Source organism: Macaca mulatta, chromosome 1 (genome assembly GCF_049350105.2).
Source record: "Macaca mulatta isolate MMU2019108-1 chromosome 1, T2T-MMU8v2.0, whole genome shotgun sequence".
NCBI lineage: Eukaryota > Metazoa > Chordata > Mammalia > Primates > Cercopithecidae > Macaca > Macaca mulatta.
Genome location: NC_133406.1, coordinates 185843635 through 185862229, shown reverse-complemented (window position 1 = coordinate 185862229; position 18595 = coordinate 185843635). Strand labels below are relative to the sequence as shown.

At 48.5% G+C, this 18595-nt stretch overlaps 1 protein-coding gene across 13 annotated transcripts; it reads right to left on the bottom strand.

Moving 5' to 3' along the window:
• Positions 1-359: 359 nt before the first annotated feature.
• On the bottom strand, positions 360-11726 carry PARS2 (prolyl-tRNA synthetase 2, mitochondrial). 13 transcript variants are annotated; one of them, XM_077956283.1, is made up of 5 exons: positions 11662-11726; positions 4805-6377; positions 4610-4720; positions 3385-3646; positions 360-1726 (listed from the first exon to the last, which is right to left on the bottom strand). In XM_077956283.1, the coding sequence occupies exon 2, from the start codon at positions 6346-6348 to the stop codon at positions 4921-4923; it is 1428 nt and encodes a 475-aa protein (XP_077812409.1). In that variant the 5' UTR covers positions 6349-6377; positions 11662-11726; the 3' UTR covers positions 360-1726; positions 3385-3646; positions 4610-4720; positions 4805-4920. The 13 variants fall into 13 exon arrangements, with proteins under 13 accessions (XP_077812409.1, XP_077812417.1, XP_077812426.1 ...); XM_077956291.1 differs by having other exon boundaries at positions 4610-4716; XM_077956300.1 differs by having other exon boundaries at positions 1469-1726; positions 3493-3646; positions 4610-4716.
• Between the last annotated feature and the right edge of the window lie 6869 nt (positions 11727-18595).

The following is an 18595-nucleotide window of genomic DNA, read 5'->3' as shown; positions in this document are numbered from 1 at the left end:
GCCCAACTAATTTTCGTATTTTTTGTAGAGACGGGGTTTTGCCTTGTGGCCCAGGCTGGTCTCAAACTCTAGGATTACAGGCGTGTGCCCAGCCTCATTATTTTAAATTAAGCAAAATACCTTGACTTTTTTCAGATGTTACTTAAGTTTGCAATAACATCATAAAAGTATTTTCCCATTTTACACGTTATAAGAAAACTTAAAAATCCTTTTCCTAACTCTAAAACAAAGCCTCACATGCCCTTGGATGCGTAACAACCCATTCTAAAAAGCACTCATGCATCTTGGTGTGGAAACGGATCATGAGAACTCTGGAGACCTGGCACTTAAGTAGTTAAGGAAATGACAGTTTCAACAGATTTCTGCAAAGCTCCTTTATGGATAGCCCAGCAGGTGTTTCTTCCATTAAAACACAGAATATTAATGGAGCCCTTGATTTACATTCTAAGCCTGATTTACACAATGGTTTTGTTATGCACCAGTCTTTGTCCCCAAGTATTAATTCTGCTAAATATTTCCCAGGCAGTTGCTGCTAGATCTCCCCAAGGAATGAGCAATGATAATACAGCCTGTACCTGCTATTTTGCCAGCATCCCATTTCATCAATTTATGGCAAGAGGTAAAATTGGCAAGTTCAGAAATGAGACAGCAGGGCACACAGTTTGAGTATTTCTGTCTTTTCTCTAAGGAGATGCAGCTATTCTGCAGGTGCCTCCTAATTCTTGTCCGTGGCATTTCCCAGGAAAGTTGTCAAGCATCTTATTAAGAAAACAAGATCCAGGTCTTGAGATAACAAAGTTAACAGCAGAACCTGAGCTCCCAGTGGGGGGATTTCCTAAGTCGTCTGGTGTAAGGGAAGTGTCTCTGAGTGCAGACTAAGGGGCAATTAAGCATTTCATGTAAGTGAGCTTGGTCAACCCCCAAACCACCTATAAGGTGGGTACCATTAGCATGAGTATCCTACCGATGGAGAATCTGAGACACACATAGGGCAAGTAATTTGTCTGAGGTCACATCCCCAGTAAGTGAATCTAGGATTATGTCTCTTCAAGGCTCTGATCTTTTCGCCAAATCACACTGCCTCTGGCTACTAGAAGAAACACTGGCTTCCTGATTAGGACACAGGTTTCATTCAGCCTGACCTTGGGCAAATTGGTGTCCTACCTGTATTTCTCTCCTTCTTGTAAAATAAAGAGAATGGGCACCTGTTTCAAGCAGCTCAAAGGCTGATCCAGCCAGTCTTCTCTTCACTCAGCAGGACCAATCAGAGAGGAGGGGCACCTGTCCTGTCCTCAGGTGTCTTGCGAGTCAGATGACATGTGGCAGGTTCATTCCTGCTCCAGGCCCACTTCCCAGCTGAGAGCCAAGGCCAGCTTCAAGTTTACCTAAACTCTAAAGCTCCAGGATTCTATATCATCCTCAAGTCAGTCCAGGCCTTGCACATTAATCAAAAGTAAAATTCACTGGCTCTCTATTCCTGGAATCTGGTTTTTTAAAGTGCTTACATTAGGCTAACCTCCCATAAACAAACAAGCTTATGGGGCATACATTTAAAGTTAAAAAATTATTTAGCCAAAAAATAAAAATAAAATTTTTTTAGCCAAAGTGACACACTACTTGGGAGGCTGAATTGGGAGGATGCTTAAGCCCAGCCTGAACAACATAGCAAGAATCCTGCTTCTCTTTTTTTTATTTTTTGAGACAGGGTCTGGCTCTGTCACCCAGGCTGGAGTGTAGTGGTGCCATCTCAGCTTACTGCAACCTCCACTTCCTGGGCTCAAGTGATCCTCCCATCTCAGCCTCCCAAGTAGCTGGGACTACAGGCGTGCGCCACCATGCCCGGGTAATGTTGTCCAGGCTGGTCTTGAACTCTTGGGCTCAAGTGATCTGCCGGCCTCAGCCACCCAAAGTGCTGGGATAGCAGGCTTGAGCCACTGCTCCCACGCAAAAACGCTGTCTCTTAAAAAAAAAAATTTAAAGCACCCATTTGCATGAATCCTAATTTCTCACATACTTTAGGCTAACTTGGTTAGAGAAATACATAATTTAGTTTTATTTATTGAAATCACTTTGGCAGAGGCCAAGCAGTGTAGTGAGAAGGACAATTTTTGGCCAGTGCCTACAATCTAGTTGTTATTGTAACAGCTGTGCATCCTCGGGTAAGTTGCTGAAATAGATCCTCATGCTTCCTTATCTGTAAAATGAGTTAACAGCATCTGCCTTGCACAATTGTGAAATCTGAAAATGGTATATAAAGTGCCTAAGATTGGCCAGCTGCAGTGGCTCACACCTGTAATCCCAGCACTTTGGGAGGCCGAGGCAGGAGGATTGCTTGAAGCCAGGAGTTGGAGACCAACCTGGGCAACAAAGTGAGAGCCTCTTAAAAAAAAAAAAAAAAAAAAAAAAAAAAAAAAATTAGCCACTGTGGGTGGTGGACACCTGTAGTCCCAACCTACTCAGGAGGCTGAGGCAGGATCGCTTGAGCCCAGGAGTTAGAAACCTGGTGCCTGAGCATCATAGTGAGGCCCCATCTCTAAAAAATAAAAATAAATTTAAAAATGTAAAAAGTGCCTCACACCACAGTGGCATATGGCAGTTCCTCCATAAATAAATGGCCAGCCCATTAAAAGCAGAGTGAGCACATCAGTCTGATAATGAACAACTGAAATTACTAAAAGAAATGCCCAGCTACAAAGTGGACCCAGAGGAGGCAGCTCTTGCACCAGGAGCTCTCAATTGACTTTGACTGCACATTACAATCCGCTGGGAAGCTTTAAACTTCCCAGTGCCCAGGCCATACCCTACATGTAACCAGACCCTCTGGATGGGACCTAGGTGATTCCAATGTGCAAGGGTAAGCTCCTCTGCCTTGTCATCTAGCCTCACCAGGTTTGCTCTCAGAATGCACGTCTCCTAGCCTGAAAATCTGAGGTATTCCAAAGGAATCCTGGGCCCGGAGCTCCAATGGCAGGACTGGGAGCTGGTAGGGCTTGGCTACACATTCATTAGACCACCTGATGCTGGCCAGGCATGGTGGCTCAAGCCTGTAATCCCACCACTTTGGGAGGCCAAGGCAGGCAGATCACCTGAGGTCGGGAGTTCAAGACTAGCCCGACCAACATGGAGAAACCCTGTCTCTACTAAAAATACAAAATTAGCCAGGTGTGGTGGCGCATGCCTGTAAGGCTGAGGCAGGAGAATCGCTTGAACCTGGGAGGTGGAGGTTGTGGTGAGCCGAGATCACGCCATTACACTCCAGCCTGGGCAAGAAGAGCGAAATTCCATCTCAAAAAACAAAAAAAACAAAAACAAAAACAAGAAACCTGATGCTGTGTGCTTGGAGGCAGGCAGGGTTCCTCTACCAGTAACCAGCTGCCCGGAGGCTGTTTAGCAGGTGGAAAAACTGGTCAAAACAACTGCAGTGCACTGGGAATTAGCTCAGGGGCCTGGCCTCAGGGAGCTCACCATCAACAAGAGGCAGGACCACTGTACAATGAGCTGTGTATACACAAAACAAGAAGGGATGTGATCTGTGCGATGGGAGGCAGGAGAACCACTATTCAGAGCTGTCAGGCAGCTTTTTAGCAGGTGCTGGCTTTGAGCTTGGTCTGGATAGATTCTTGTCAGATGTGGACATGTAGAGAGCCTAGGGGGCCAAGGATGGAAAATTGGTTATGTTCCTTATCTAGGATGCAGGAGCAATGAAAGTAGTTGGCATTGCTAGGGTAGTTCAAGCCTGCTCCATTTTCCATAGAATTCAGGCAGAGAGTAGCTTTTTCTTTTTTCTTTAAACCAGCGTCTACATTAAGGAAACAAGAGACCAGCTTTTAATATTCACCCCATTGTGGCTCTAGGATCCAACTCTGCACCTAGGATAAGGTCACCATGCCAGTTGAAGCCTGCTGCCCTGATACTTGAGGGAAGAAATGGTTTAAACCACATTTTCCTAACCAACTGATTTTTTATGTGGGTGCTGGGGTATGTGGGAACAGTCAAAAAGGAAAGAAACGGAGTAGGAAGCTGTTGCACTGTTAAAATGGCAGATGTTGTCACTGTTTCAAATTAATGCGCAAGGCTCATTCCAATAGTTTGACTTTATTCAATCAATAGAACGTGATCTCAGTGGTTAAGCCATCTTAATAGGGCCAGGTCTCTTGAGGTAGTTTTTGGGCCATCTGTTAATTACATCAACTTTCCAGGAAGCAAGACTATGGAGAATGAGAGGAATCAGACTACCTGTCACAAACCTCTCGTGGAACCCTCTAGTGACACCTATAAGGACGTTACAGATCTAGTTCCAGACTTCATAGATCTAGTTCCATTATCTCAAGTTACAGATGGGGAAACTGAGGCCCCAGCAGAGGGCGGGGATGTATCTAAGTCACTAGTGAGTTGGTGGCAGTCAGGTCTCTTGATTCTTTTCCCCATACTCTCAGCCCAACTTCTCAGTGGAGGGGCACTGGCAGGCCTGCTCTCTGGACAGAATGTAGCAAAAGGCCCGTCCGTGGTCAAACTGATACGGGGTGGGGAAGGTTGGGGGGGCCCTCAGCCATCAGCCATTCTCATCCTACACGTGAAAAACTCAGCTGAGAGAAGGGAAGTGACTTACCCCCTCAGGGTAAGATCCAAGACTGGAGCTTGGCTCTCTTGCCTCTCAGCCTCCTAGTAGAAGTTTCCACAATGGAATACAAAAGGAAAGGTATTTGGCGGCATGGCCTGTCTGGAGAAAAGGATCAAGTTAATGACTTTAAATAAATAATCTGAACACATGACTGGAAAATTGGTTTCCCTAACGTGATCTCACCCTCCATGAGCTGTGCTGTTTCTGGAGAGAACAGTCCAGGAAAGGGGTGTAGGAAAAGGCAGCGTTAGAATGAACACCAAGGCTGCAAGATGGGGGCAGGGGTGGGCTGGGGGCATTTAGATGGTCTGCACTTGGGTCAATAAATCCATGACTCCATCTTTGGTGAGGAAGACCACCTCACCAGTGTTCTGACACCAAACCTCAAAATGTGCAGGGTCCTCCAGGGCCCTCTTGCCAGCAATGATCACAAAGGGGTAGCCAAACTTGTTGGCATCTTTCAGTCTGTTTCCGATGGTCAGATGGGTCCTGTCGTCCAGCAGCACCTCCCCGTGAAGCTGAGGCACTGCCTCTGTGATGTGGTCGCACAGCTGCCCTATGAGCTCAGAGGCCGCCTCCTCCTTACTGCCCTTCTTAGGGGGGATGAGGCAGGCTTGGTAAGGGGCCAGTAGGCTGGGCCAGCGGACACAGTCTTCTGTAGAGAGGACTTCAATGGCAGCAGCCAAGATCCGTGTCACACCCAAGCCATAGCACCCCATTTCAGCCAGGGATGGTTTGCCATAGATGTTGGTAAACTGGGCATTGAAAATGGATGAGTACTTGGTACCCAGGTAAAATGTGTGCCCCACCTCAATGCCTTTGGTTTCGGTCAGTGGGCCCTGGCAAGCAGGGCAGTTCATCTGTGACAAGTCTAGTGTCTCCAAGTTGGCTGAGAAGCTGCAGTGGGGACAGATGGCAAGCCGGTCCTCTCCAACATCCACAGGGAGCTGGAACTCATGAGACATCGTGCCTCCGATGCTGCCGACATCAGCCTGGACCTTGACAAATCGCAGCCCTAGCCTGTTGAACAGGCTGCAATAGGCATCACACACCAGGTTGTAGGTCTGCTGGGCAGCCTCTGGGGAGGAGTCAAAGGTGTACATATCCTTCATGTAAAACTCTCGGCCACGGAGAAGACCAAAGCGGGGCCTGGGCTCATCCCGAAACTTCCTTGTCACTTGGTACAGCAGGAAGGGAAGCTGCTTGTAGGACAGTTTCTTCTGCGCAGCAATTAAGGCTGTAATGGCTTCCTCGTGAGTTGGTCCTAAGCAGTATTCCTTGCCATGCCTGTCTCTAAGTCTTAGCAGCTCCTTGCCCATCGAGTCCCACCGGTTGGTGGCTTGCCAGAGCTCTGCCGGGCTGAGGGTGGGCATGTTGACTTTCTGGCCCCCGATGGCCTGCATCTCCTGGTCTATCACTCGCACGAGCTTCTCCATGGCACGGACGGTGTACGGCAGGAGGTGATAACAGCCGGGGCTTGCTGGGTAGATCAGGCCCACCTGCAGCATCAACCGCTGGCTCTTACAGGTCAGGTCACCAAATTTGTCCTGCAGGGAGAGCACCTGGTCTTCCCGAAGGTTCTGTGGCTGGAACACACGAGACAGCAGCAGGCGCCGCCCTCCTCTTGGGGCACAGTGGTGAAACCTGCGAGGAACATACCCAGAGAGCTGGCGGCTGCAGGTGGCCAGGGCAGGCAATGCTCTGCATCTTGTCAGCAGCCCTTCCATGACACCCTGGCACCGGGAAGCACGGGCACCTGGAGAAAAATGAGTTGTGTGAGAATGAGCATCGCCCGTGTTCCAACACCACGAAGCAGCCAACCCAGTCTGCTCTCAACAAACTTCGAAGACAGCCGCTGATTCTGCAGATACAAATCCTTCCATTTCTAATATCCTAGCAGATCAAAGCACTATTTCTCTAACCTCTTACTTCTGTTTTTGAAAAATCAATATTTTCCTTATTATAAAAACATTAACAACATCCTGTGGAGAGACAGCGTTGTGTAGTGACTGCACAGGCTCTGGAATCAGGCAGCCTAGATTCCAGTCAGGCCTCCCACGGGCTGCACCCTGTGTAGCTGGCGACATGTGTCTTAACCCCTCTGTGCTATTTCTTCATCTGTCAATAGTAATAACAACAGGACCTACCTTCTAGGCTTACTGTGGACACAGAAGAGTTATAAAAAGTTCTTGGAACAGCATCTGGCATGTACTATGAGCTCAACTAATGTCTGCTATTATTATTATAGAAAACTGGGGGGGGGGAAATCTGAAAACAAATGGGCACGCTGGCTTACGCCTGTAATTCCAGCACTTTGGGAGGCCGAGACGGGTGGATCACCTGAGGTCAGGAGTTCGAGACCAGCCTGACCAACATGGTGAAACCCTGTCTACTAAAAATACAAAAATTAGCTGGGCACACGCCTGTAATCCCAGCTACTTGGGAGGCTGAGGCAGGAGATTCGCTTGAACCTGGGGGTGGAGGTTGCAGTGAGCTGAGACTATGCCACTGCATTCCAGCCCAGGAAACACAATGAGACTCTGTCTCAAAGGAAAAAAAAAGAAAGTAAAGAAAACTGTAATCCCTCAGCCCGGAGTCAACTGCAGCTGACGTTTTGTTGCGATCTGTCTGTTGCAAACCCTGTCCTTTGCGCATCCCTCTCTTGTCCCTCTACCTGCCCCAACATTTAAATGTCATGGGCCTCTTCCCTCTTCACAGCACATACTCCCTGGACAGCCCGCATGCTGAGGGCTGACTCAAAATCTCCACCTGCCTCCCGGAGAATACATCAGGCAGGTACTTCAAACTCCGTGTCCCAGAATGAACTCAGCATTCTCCCCTCAAACCCACTCCCCCTCCAGCACTGCCTGTCATTGTGAATGGCACCAAAAGTTGCACTTCGCCCAAACCAGAATGTGGGGTTCACCTGCTCTGCCCCTCTCTGTGTCCCACATTCACAGCCCTCTTGGCCCTGTCATTCCTACCTCTTCCTTTGCTGTTCAGTCTGTCCCTCTTCTCTCCACAGCCTCCACCCAGGTCCAGGCCACCCTCATCTCTCACCTGGACGGTTGCAACAGCCTCCCCACTGGTCTCCTGGTTTCCATTCCCGCCCTCCTTCAATCCATCCTCTATACTGCAGCCACAGGGGAGACTTCCCAAGCACAGATGCTAACAGCTTTTCTTGGTTAAAATGGCCTCCTGCTACCCTTAGAATAAGGTCTAAGCTTCTGACCTTCAGGGTGTGCACAGCCCCACATGGGCTGACCCCCTTGGACCTCATCTCACCACTGCCCCCTCTCTGATCCGGCTTCACCATGCCCCCCTCTTTTTTTGAGATGGAGTCTCGCTCTGTCACCCAGGCTGGAGTGCAGTGGCGCGATCTCCGCTCACTGCAAGCTCCGCCTCCCATGTTCACGCCATTCTCCGGCCTCAGCCTCCCGAGTAGCTGGGACCACAGGCACCGGCCACCACGTCCGGCTAATTTTTTTGTATTTTTAGTAGAGACAGGGTTTCACCGTGTTAGCCCAGGATGGTCTAGATCTCCTGACCTCGTGATCCGCCTGCCTTGGCCTCCTGGAGCGCTGGGATTACAGGCATGAGCCACTGCACCCTACCCCATGCCCATTCTTAAACATACTGTCCCTTTTGCACAGAACACCCCTCTCCCCTTTTCCTGCCAACATCTAGTCATCCTCCAGGCCTCAGGATAACCATCCTCTCCCCAGGAAGCCTTTCTTGTCCCACTCCCCATACCCCCAAAGGGCTGGCTTTTCCCGCACAGCCCACTTGTCTCCTAGGGTTCCTGCCCATTTGGCTGCCTCTCTTCTCCCAGACACTTGGCTCAGTGCAATCAAGGACCTGTCTAGCTTGCTCACCACTGTATCTTCAGCACGTGACAGGGGCCTACTAGACATTGTCCAATGGGCAAGTATGTTTCTCTGATTTCACAAAATAATCACACATTTCTAATGGCAGTACAACATTCCATTGATTGACCACATCAAAAACCAGTAGTTGGTTTTCTCTGTTATACATAATCTACAATGAAGAGAAGGCTTTTTTTGTCATATATTTGGGAGAGGCATTGAAGAATGGAATTACTGAATCAAAGGCTATAAATTATTTTGAGATTTTTTATTTGTATTGCCAAATTTAGTGAGTACCTCTACTTTTCGGCACAGTCCATGCAACAAAGCTGCCGGCAGTACGCTGGGAATGGGTTACTGATTCCCCTCAGCTCTAGGGAGCTGGGATCTCCCAGCTGGTTACCTCTAGCAGCCTCAGGTCCTCCAGCTGGTTCTCTCCAATCTCAAGCAGCCTCATCCATTTCCCCTGTGCACTGTACAAATGTTTAAAGGTGGTGAGGCACTGCCACAGAGCCCTAGTGTGGTGCTGTAGGAACGTTCAGGCCATGGAGGCAAGGCACATGTGGATTCACCCCTGGCTCCATCACTTCCTTGTGATCCAACCTTACTTAGGCCAGTGGCTCCAGCCAGAAACTCATCCTTGATTCCTCCTAAAGCAAATGAGTCTGTCTCCAAGGTTTCCCTTAAGTCCACCCCCTCCTTTCTGGCCCTTACTGCCTCAACATTGGGTTAGCCCCTCAAAACCACTTGCTACATGACAGTTGCCCAGTGGTTCTGAAATCGAATCGAGCATCAGAATCACTGGAGGGCTTTTTTTTTTGTTTTTTTTTTTTTTTTGTTTTGAGACAGAGCTCACTCTATGACCTAGGCTGGAGTGCAGTGGTACAATCTCAGATCACTGCAAACTCCGTACCCCCAGGCTCAAGCGATTCTCTTGCTTCTGCCTCCTGAGTAGCTGGGATTACAGGCATGCGCCACCATGCCCAGCTACTTTTCATATTTTTAGTAGAAACAGAGTTTCACCATGTTGGCCAGGCTGGTCTCAAAACTCCTTGACCTCAAGTGATCGGCCTGCCTCGGCCTCCCAAAGTGCTGGGATTACGGGCGTGAGCCACCATGCCCGGCTGGGCTTGTTAAAACAGTGATTGCAGAGGCCCATCTCCAGAGCTTCTGATTTAGTAAGTTTGGGGTGTGGGCCGAGAACCTGAATTTCTAACAAGTTCCCGGTGACACTGATGCTGCTGGTCCAGGGACCTCAGTGGGAGAACCACTGCAGGGGTCTAGCTGTGTACCACGGATGACTAACCTCACAAACTCCATGAGGATGACAGCTATGTCTATTTTATTCCAAGTTTTATCTGCGGCATTCAGCACAGTGCCTGGACACAGTGGACACTCAATACATGTTTTTTTTCTTTCTTTCTTAAAAAATAGAGATGGAGTCTTGCTATGTTGCCCAGGCTGGTCTTGAACTCCTGGCCTCATACTATCCACCTGCCTAAGCTTCCCAAATTGCTGGGATTACAGGCGTAAGCCACTGTGCCCAGGCTCAATACACGTTCTATCAATGCATGAACTGAGTACTTATTGAAGCCCGTCAGTCCAGTCTCCATATTAGTCTCCAGCTAAAAAGACAGCTGACCCAACCACTCCCATTTACAATCCATTAACGGCTGGTTCTCGTGATTTTCTCAGAATGGCACCAAAGCTCTTCATATTTTGATCCCAACACACCTCTTCCAGCTTCTTATCCTAGCATTCCCCAAGTTGCTCATCATTCTTGAAACAGACTGACATCCCCAAAACCCCCAGCAATTCCAACTCGAATTCAAGGTTCACTTATTCTAAGAAACTTTCTCCAACCCCTCTAAACAGAGAAAGTCACCTCCTCTGTGCTCCACTGCACACACCTCTTTTTAGTATACTGTACTAGAATCATGTCCAAAAATATTTTTGAGGAACTATTGTGTGCCAGGCATTGGAAGCAAATGATGTTTCACATACATTTTTTTTTTTCTTTCTGGGGGTGTGTACAGGGGCCAGGAGGGGAGGTCAGTGTCGATGTTTAACATTCTATTCCTTGATAAAATTACAAGTTCATGAAGTTTTATACATCTTTAAATTTCAGAGTCTAGCATAATGCCTACTATTTATTACTATTTGTTGATCAACATATTGATAAATTAAGAGCAAAGTAAAGGGGTGCAATGATATAATTATCTGGATAATGTAAACGAGAGCTTTGAGCCCTCCTCCTCCACGTTCAGCATGTCTGTCCTCAGACCCCTCAGCTTATACAAACAGGAGAATAAGTAGAATTATCTCAATTTTTCAGTTATCTACAGGGAATATCTAGAAAGCAATACAGTAACTAACGTATGCAACACTTTAGGCTCCGGCAAACAGCCTCTGACTCATTCAGTCGATTTTTCTGAGTACGTACTCTGTGCGGGACACTGTCAGCCCTTCCAGCCCAGGCCTTTTCAAAGATTCTTTGACTCACTATTTCCTCCTAATCTAATCTGAAAAGTTGTACATAAAGCGTTTACAACGGTACCTGATACATAATATTAAGTGCCACAAAGTGCTATTATTATTATTATTATGATGCCCAACTCAGAAAAAGGAGGCTCTGAGATATAAAGTCATTTGTGTCAAGCCACACAGCAAATAAGCGCAGGGTCTGACCTGGAAGGCAAGGTCCCCACCTCCAAATCCTAGTTTCCATCACGAACTGTGCTACATTAAACAGCAACGGAACCCTAGGCCTAGTTCTAAGAACCGGCTCGGCCTTCACTCGCTCGGTGTCCCTGGTCCAATCACTTCGCTCCGGACCTCCGTTTTCTCCAACATAAAACGGGAAGGCTGGCTCGGGCAGCAGGTGGTCCCAGGGCCTTTCCAGAGCTGGCACTTCGAGAACACCGTGTGACTCTCACGACGACCGAGGGACAGACCAGGAAGTGCTGCCCTCATTTTACAACGGAGGACACGGAGACCAGGAGACGAAGAGTATCAAAAGTTTACGTGATTCTCAGCCCGCCCCAACTCAAGGACGGGATGCAAGTGGGAAAATGAACAGCAGGGTCCTAGGTCTCCGCGCCCAGACCGCGTGCCCGCTTCACATCGCTGCCCGCGCCCGTCCCTCAGGTCTGGCAGTCACCCACGTTCACCTACCGCAATCCCCAGCCCACGCCGCCCGCAAGACTGCCGCCGCGCCCGGGCCAGCGCGCTTGCGCCTCGAGCAAGCCCGCCCTTAAGCCCTGCCTCCTGCCCTTCTCCCCAATCGCAAAGCCGCGCTCAGGGGCGGGGCCGAGTGCAGGGGCGCTCTGGCCCCGCCCCACGCTAGACACGCGTGAGAGATTTTCCGGAAGTGTAGCCATAGAGCGAGAACCCGGCTTTCCTCAAGATCGTTGATTGGCCAGAACCAGCCAAGAGTAAATCACCGTTCCGGAAGTACTTTCTAGGAACTTGGGAAGTGTAACTCTATGATGATTTGAGCGTGATGTTCCCGCCCACTGCCAGGCCCCGCCCACTCCCCAATAGGAGAACCGCTGGCGACAGTGTAACCATGACGACACACCGGGCAACGTAGTTTCTAATCTATCCTATGATTTTTATGGGCTTTCCATTTAAATAATATAAAATTGTGAAACAGTTGGAGAAAGACTCCTTTATTACAGTGCCCAAGACAGTCTTTAAGACACGAAATCAAACTTCCATTCACCAAATATTTTTTGAGCAGCTACCACGTAGATGCCACTGTGGTAGACACTGGGGACAGTGAAGTGAACCAAACAGACAAAATTAGCTGCATTCAGTATAGCTTGTGTTCTAGAGAGGACACAGTCAATAAACGAATACAGTGAAATCTAAGCAGGGCAGGGAATGGGAGCAAAGAACTCAGCAACCAAGATAAACAGTATTTTAATACAATCGTTTTTTTGTTTTGTTTTGTTTTTGTTTTTGTTTTTTTTTGAGACGGAGTCTCGCTCAGTTGCCCAGGCTGGAGTGTAGTGGCGTGATCTCGGCTCACTGCAAGCTCCGCCTCCCGGGTTCATGCCATTCTCCTGCCTCAGCCTCCCAAGTGGCTGGGACTACAGGCGCCCGCCACACCACGCCCAGCTAATTTTTTGCATTTTTAGTAGAGACGGGGTTTCACCGTGTTAACCAGGATGGTCTCGATCTCCTGACCTCGTGATCCACCTGCCTCGGCCTCCCAAAGTGCTGGGATTACAGGCGTGAGCCACCGCGCCCGGCTACAAGTGTTTTTTTTTTTTTTAAAAACAAAATTAATGCAAAAAATCCATGGCAAACAAAATATCAAAATTTAAAAGAATCTGTCAGTCAGATGGTGCTAAAGGCTATAAAGAAAAAATTAACTAGGGAAGGAGAATGGAGTAGGGGGATTAAGTGTTTGCAATTTTTTTGTTGTTCTCTTGTTCTTTTGAGACAGAGTTTTGCTCTTGTCGCCAGGCTGGAGTGCAATGGCGTGATCTCGGCTCACCACAATCTCCTTCTCCCGGGTTCAAGCAATTCTCCTGCCTCAACCTCCCGAGTAGCTGGGATTACAGGCTCCCACCACCACACCCGACTAATTTTTGTATTTTTAGTAGAGGCGAGGTTTCACCATGTTGGCCAGGATGGTCTCGAACTCCTGACCTTGGGTGATCCACCCACCTCGGCCTCCCAAAGTGTTGGGATTACAGGTGTGAGCCACCACGCCTAACCAAGTGTTTGCAGTTTAAAATAGGAGGATCAGGAAAAGCCTCATCAAGTAGGTGGCATTTTAGCAAAGACCGGAAGAGGGTGAGAGACAGAGTCTTGCAGGGGAAGAATTTTCCAGACACAGGAAACAAGAAATGCAAATGTCCTGAAGTGGGAACTGCATGTTATATGACTCTACCTAATAACAACTACAGTTATTGAATGCCTAAAACGTACCAGACCCAATACAAGACACTGGTGATTCTGATACTGGCCCCAAGAAGCTCTCAGCTCGCCAGGATCTTCCAGGAACAACTCCGTGTGATCACTGGTGTGATAGAGGCTGAGCAAACCCCTGTGGGAGCGTGGGGAAGGAAGGCTTCACTGAAGAGGTGACCTTTCAGCTGGACCTGAAGGATGAATGGGGTCTACCCAGACAAGAATGGCAGTGCGAGTGGAGTGCAATGTTCAGGCAGAGGGACCAGGACATTCAAAGGCACAGCTCAGGAAATGATGAGCCAGTGTGAGGGAAGCATGGGGTGTGGTGTGGTTTACATCTTTATTCTCCCAGCTCCTCACACAGAATTTGGCACACAGGCCAGAGCAGTGATTCTCAACCTTGACTGCATTAGAGTCAGTATATGCATCCACTCCCAACCCCTGTCCCGAGATGCAGGTTGTGAATCTGGGGTGGGCCCAGACATTATTATTTTATAGTTCCCCGGGAAATTCTAACATGTAGCCGGGGTTAGATCTGCAGGCCTAGAGAAAAGGCATTGGACGACCTGGTGATGGAGGGGCAGGGGGTAGATGCCATGTTACTATTCTGGTCTTACAGTTGAAGAAAACACAGCTCGGTGGAGCACACGACTACATCTGCCCAGCAGCTAGGAGGCCAGGCAGAGCTGGGGTGGACCTGAGCTCTTTTGTCTCTAAGAGCCTTGCTCAGCCTCTACAGCCCAGTGCTGTGGTAGGGGCTTTCCCCAAGGAGTGCAGTCCCAGAGGTTTCACTGGGCTGATATTCCTCACTCCTCCTCTTTGGGGGTAAGGGGCAAATAAACTTCAGAATTTCTTGGATCTACATATCCAAAGTAGCCTTTAATTTCTCCCTGCTCCTGTGCACGTTATTACATTCTTTCCGATCCTGGAAAAGCCAGGCCGCTGTCCTCAGCGCCCTGAGGTGTTAATTATTTCTCAATTAACAGTCCCCAGGCTGTAGAGCATAGTGGTGTGGAGAGGCCTAATGACTTGCCGTGTTTATACACCCCCACATCTTCAGAGCACTTTACCAATGGTAACTACTTAATGCTCACAACCCCCTTGGGAGGCAGGCCAAGAATGCTGCGTTTTACTGTGAGATTGCAGGAGGCTCTGCAGCTCCAGGCTGCAGAGTCCTGTCAAGACGGCCACGGAGTAGATTTGCTCCCTATTGAGAAAGTCCAGGGTGGTGGAGATCCCAAGGTCATGGAAACCCGGAATCTAGCCCTGTTGCTGCTAGCGACTTCCTGTGTGACATTTCAATCAATCAATTGATCAGAGTTTATTGAATGACTTGATTTACAGGGCTTATTCATGGTTAAAGCCCCATGACACACCACCCCATCCCCTGCAAAAAAAAAAAAACACACACACACACACACATACAGAAAAAATCTATTCATTCTCTCATTTATTAATTGGTTATCAAAAAGAAATAAAGCAAGAGAAGGACTCCACACCTGCCTTGGTGCCCCACAGCTCTGGGGACACACCACACACTTAGCGATCTCCCCGGGCCAGATTAGGATCTGCTTGAGGGCAAGAACAGGTTTTGCTTTTTTCTCTATTCTCATCCCTGAGCAGAGGGCCTGGCCCAGTGTTGGGGCTCAGTGCAGGGTTTTGCTTTTCGGTTTATTTGTTGTTTTAATATAGCAATCAATAAATGAATGGATGACTTGTCTTCCCTCAGATCATGGGCTCCTCTGAGGACACACTGAATCGTCCTTGCATCCAGAGTCCCTCGCCTGGAATCGGGGCGGCTCCGAATGTGTGCTGAATAAGCAAATGAAGGCAGAGTTAATGATGAGCTCCCCAGCCTCATGAGTTCATGCCTCCTGGAGAGGCTGCCTCTGAAAGCGGTGACACAGCGCCCTATGGTAAGAAGCTGTGAGGAGGGAAGTGCTAGGTGCTGAGGGAACACACTGCAAATTGGGGGGTTGGGAAAGGATGTGACATTCAGCCATGAGGTGGGATCAGGGAGGGCTTCTCAGAGGAGGGCTACTTGGAATTGACCTTAAGGAATACATAGGAACTTCCCAAGCCAAAAATGGGATGGAAAGACATTCTGGTCAGAGAGGCAATAAATTGCTTCTGATAAGGAAGACGGCTAGAGATAGTTCTGGCTGGAGCACAGAGCACCCCCAGGTGTCATGGACACACAACTGGAGAGCCATCGGAAGCCAGGTGCAGCAGGGCCTGCTGGACCAAGCTCTGAGTTTATCTTCATCTTTGTGGCCATTGAAACCATTCTGATGAGGAACGATACTCCTCTCTGCCCCTCTCTTCCCTTCAACACGCACAAACTCCTGCTCTGAGCACAATCCCTGGACACTTTGAGTCCCACTCTGTAGCGTGGACTTGTCGTAACTTGAAAGTATAATTGGCGCCACAGGAAGGCAGCCTCCTCCTCTGCTGCATGCCCCTAGGCAGACACTGCTCATGTGAGAAGCAGGCCTGTGGGCAAAAGAGGGTTCTACACCAGGAGAGGACTGGTCCGCTGTGTTTCTTTGTCTGAAGTGAGAGCTCATATTGGAGGAGGAGGATGGCAAGAGAGGCCGGAATGGAGACTCCTATAATAGCCCAGACTAGGGCAGTGGGTGGAAGGGGAGGAGACAGATTCCAGAGATAACTGTCCAGAGGCAGTCCACCTGATGGACTCCTGAGCCCACCCCTGCACCCTTAGTCCAGCTCAGCCCAGACAGGCTGGACTGTGAGGGTGGCTTTGCAGTCAGGAAGGCCTTGACTAGGAATCTGCCCAGGCTCTTCTCAGCTGCGTGACCTTGGTGAGTTACTTACTCATTTCTTTATCCATAAGACAGAAATCATAACAGCATCCCATGGGGGCGTTATGAAGGGACACTGAGCAATGTCATTGGAAGCATCCAGCCCATCCCTCAACACTTGTTTACTCACTTTCTCTCCCATGTTGACTCTGGGGACCTTATTGCTCCCTCATCCACTGTAAGGAAAGAACCCTTATCCTACTGCTGCTGCCTCTGGTTCGGAAGGACTCCCCACTTTTGCCACTGTGGAGGATGCAAATCTTTGGTCTTTGAGAGCCCTTTCTCCTCGGGCCCAGAGCACACCACTTGTTCATTTGTTCAGTGCCTAAGCCTAGAGGAGTGGAGGCCAGCAGGGATCAGGAAGGTAGGACTCCTGTTTTTATGAAGATTCCTCAGAATTAGAATGTGGCTATTACTATCATCACCATCCTCACCATCAGTAACATTTATGGAGCTCTTGCTATGTGCCAGGGACAATATTGACTACTTTATATCTATGTCTTTTCCTTTTTCTTTTCTTTTCTTTTTTTTTTTTTTCTTTTGTTTTTAAGACAGAGTCTTGCTCTGTCGACCAGGCTGGAGTGCAGTGGAGTGATCTCGGCTCAGTGCAACCTCTGCCTCCCAGGTTCAAGCAATTCTCATGCCTCAGCCTCCTGAGTAGCTGGAACTACAGATGTACACCATCACGCCAGCTAATGTTTGTTTGTTTGTTTGCTTGTTTGTTTGTATTTTAGTAGAGAGAGGGTTTCACATGTTGTCTAGGCTGGTCTGGATCTCTGAGCTCAGGTAATCTGCCACCTCGGCCTCCCGAAGTGTTGGGATTACAGGTGTGAGCCACCGCCCCGGCCCACTTTACACCTATGTCTGATTAAATCCTTACAACATCTCCATGAGGCATTAATATCACGGTTACATCCATTTTACAGATGAGGCAACCAAGGCTCAGAAAAGTTGGCTGGCTTCTCCATGGTCGACACAATTAGTAAAAGCGGAAGAAGGGAGTCTTACCCGGGTTTGTTGGATGCATAGCCTGATGTCTGCACTCACAGCTTCCAATAGCAACTTATTTGTATCAAGCATGTCTTGACCCAGCACCAAAATTGCAGGAGCAATCACCCAAACAGACCCTGTCTGACTTGGCCCCTCTGTCTGGAGGCCTGCTCTTCAGCTCAGTGGCACCCCCATCAGGAGCCCTTCCTTGAAGCCCCCATGGGCAGAGACTCTCCCTCTCCTGGCACCCCTTGTAATTTTGTCTTTGTATCCCATCTGACTGGCTCACTCTCTGAGATGGGTCACAATTGTGTGTGTAAGTGTGACAGGGCAAACAGACCTGAGTGCAAATCCTCATTTTGTTACCCACTTACCATATAGTCATTGGTGAGATATTCAACCTCCTCAAGCCTCAGATACCTTATCCTTAAAATAGTAGTGGTGATATCTCCCTCATGAAGCTGTAATGAAGATAAAATGAGTTTGCCCATGTAAAGGGCTTAGTACAGTGCCTGGTGCATAACCAGGGTTCAATAATGTTTGCTATTATTATTATTGTTGATGTTGATGACATTGCCCATGGCGGGCATGATGCCTGGCACACAGCAGGTTATGTAGCACACACAAGAAGTTCATCTCTCTATCCCACTAGACTGCAAGCTCCCAGATGGGAAGGCCCATGTTTATCTCTGGCCCCACTAGGTGTCATAATGAATCTCAGTACATATGTGCCAAATTAATGTATTTCTAAATAATTCCATCAATTCATAATAATGCCTGCTAAAAATACAACAGAGCAAAACCAGTAATAGTTAAGCTGCCAACCAACAACTTCTTTTGCTTTTTTTTTTTTTTTTTTTTTTCAGAGTCTCTCTCTGTCACCCAGGCTGGAGTGCAATAGCACGATCTTGGCTCACTGCAACCTCCGCCTCCTGGGTTCAAGAGATTCTCCTGCCTTAGCTTCCCAAGTAGCTGGGATTACAGGCACCTGCCACCATGCCCAGCTAATTTTTTGTATTTTTAGTAGAGATGAGATTTCACCATGTTGGTCAGGCTGGCCTTAAACTCCTGACCTCAGGTGATCCACCTGCCTCAGCCTCCCAAAGTGCTGGGATTACAGGCATGAGCCACCGCACCTGGCCACCAACAACTTATTTTGGATCACCTCTTTAGGTGAGCTCTGCAGAGCACTGGGCACAGCCAGAAGTCTGGGGCACAGTGTGGGTACTCCAGGACAAAGGCAAAAATCAAATGTCTGTGTGTCTGGGTGTGATTCCAGCAGTTTATCTGGTGTCCCTCATCTGGAACAATGATGGGAATTCAGTTCCTTTTGACAAAACCCGCTTTTCACTTTGGTGCAGGCTTTTGGTTTA

Excerpts from the sequence above, each read along its gene's own strand:
- PARS2 (XM_077956261.1), bottom strand. The coding sequence starts at position 11,215 with ATGGAAACTAGGATTTGGAGGTGGGGACCTTGCCTTCCAG. Across the intron at positions 6,378-11,175 it reads GTGGGGACCTTGCCTTCCAG|GTGCCCGTGCTTCCCGGTGC; the intron begins GTCAGACCCTGC and ends ATTTTTCTCCAG.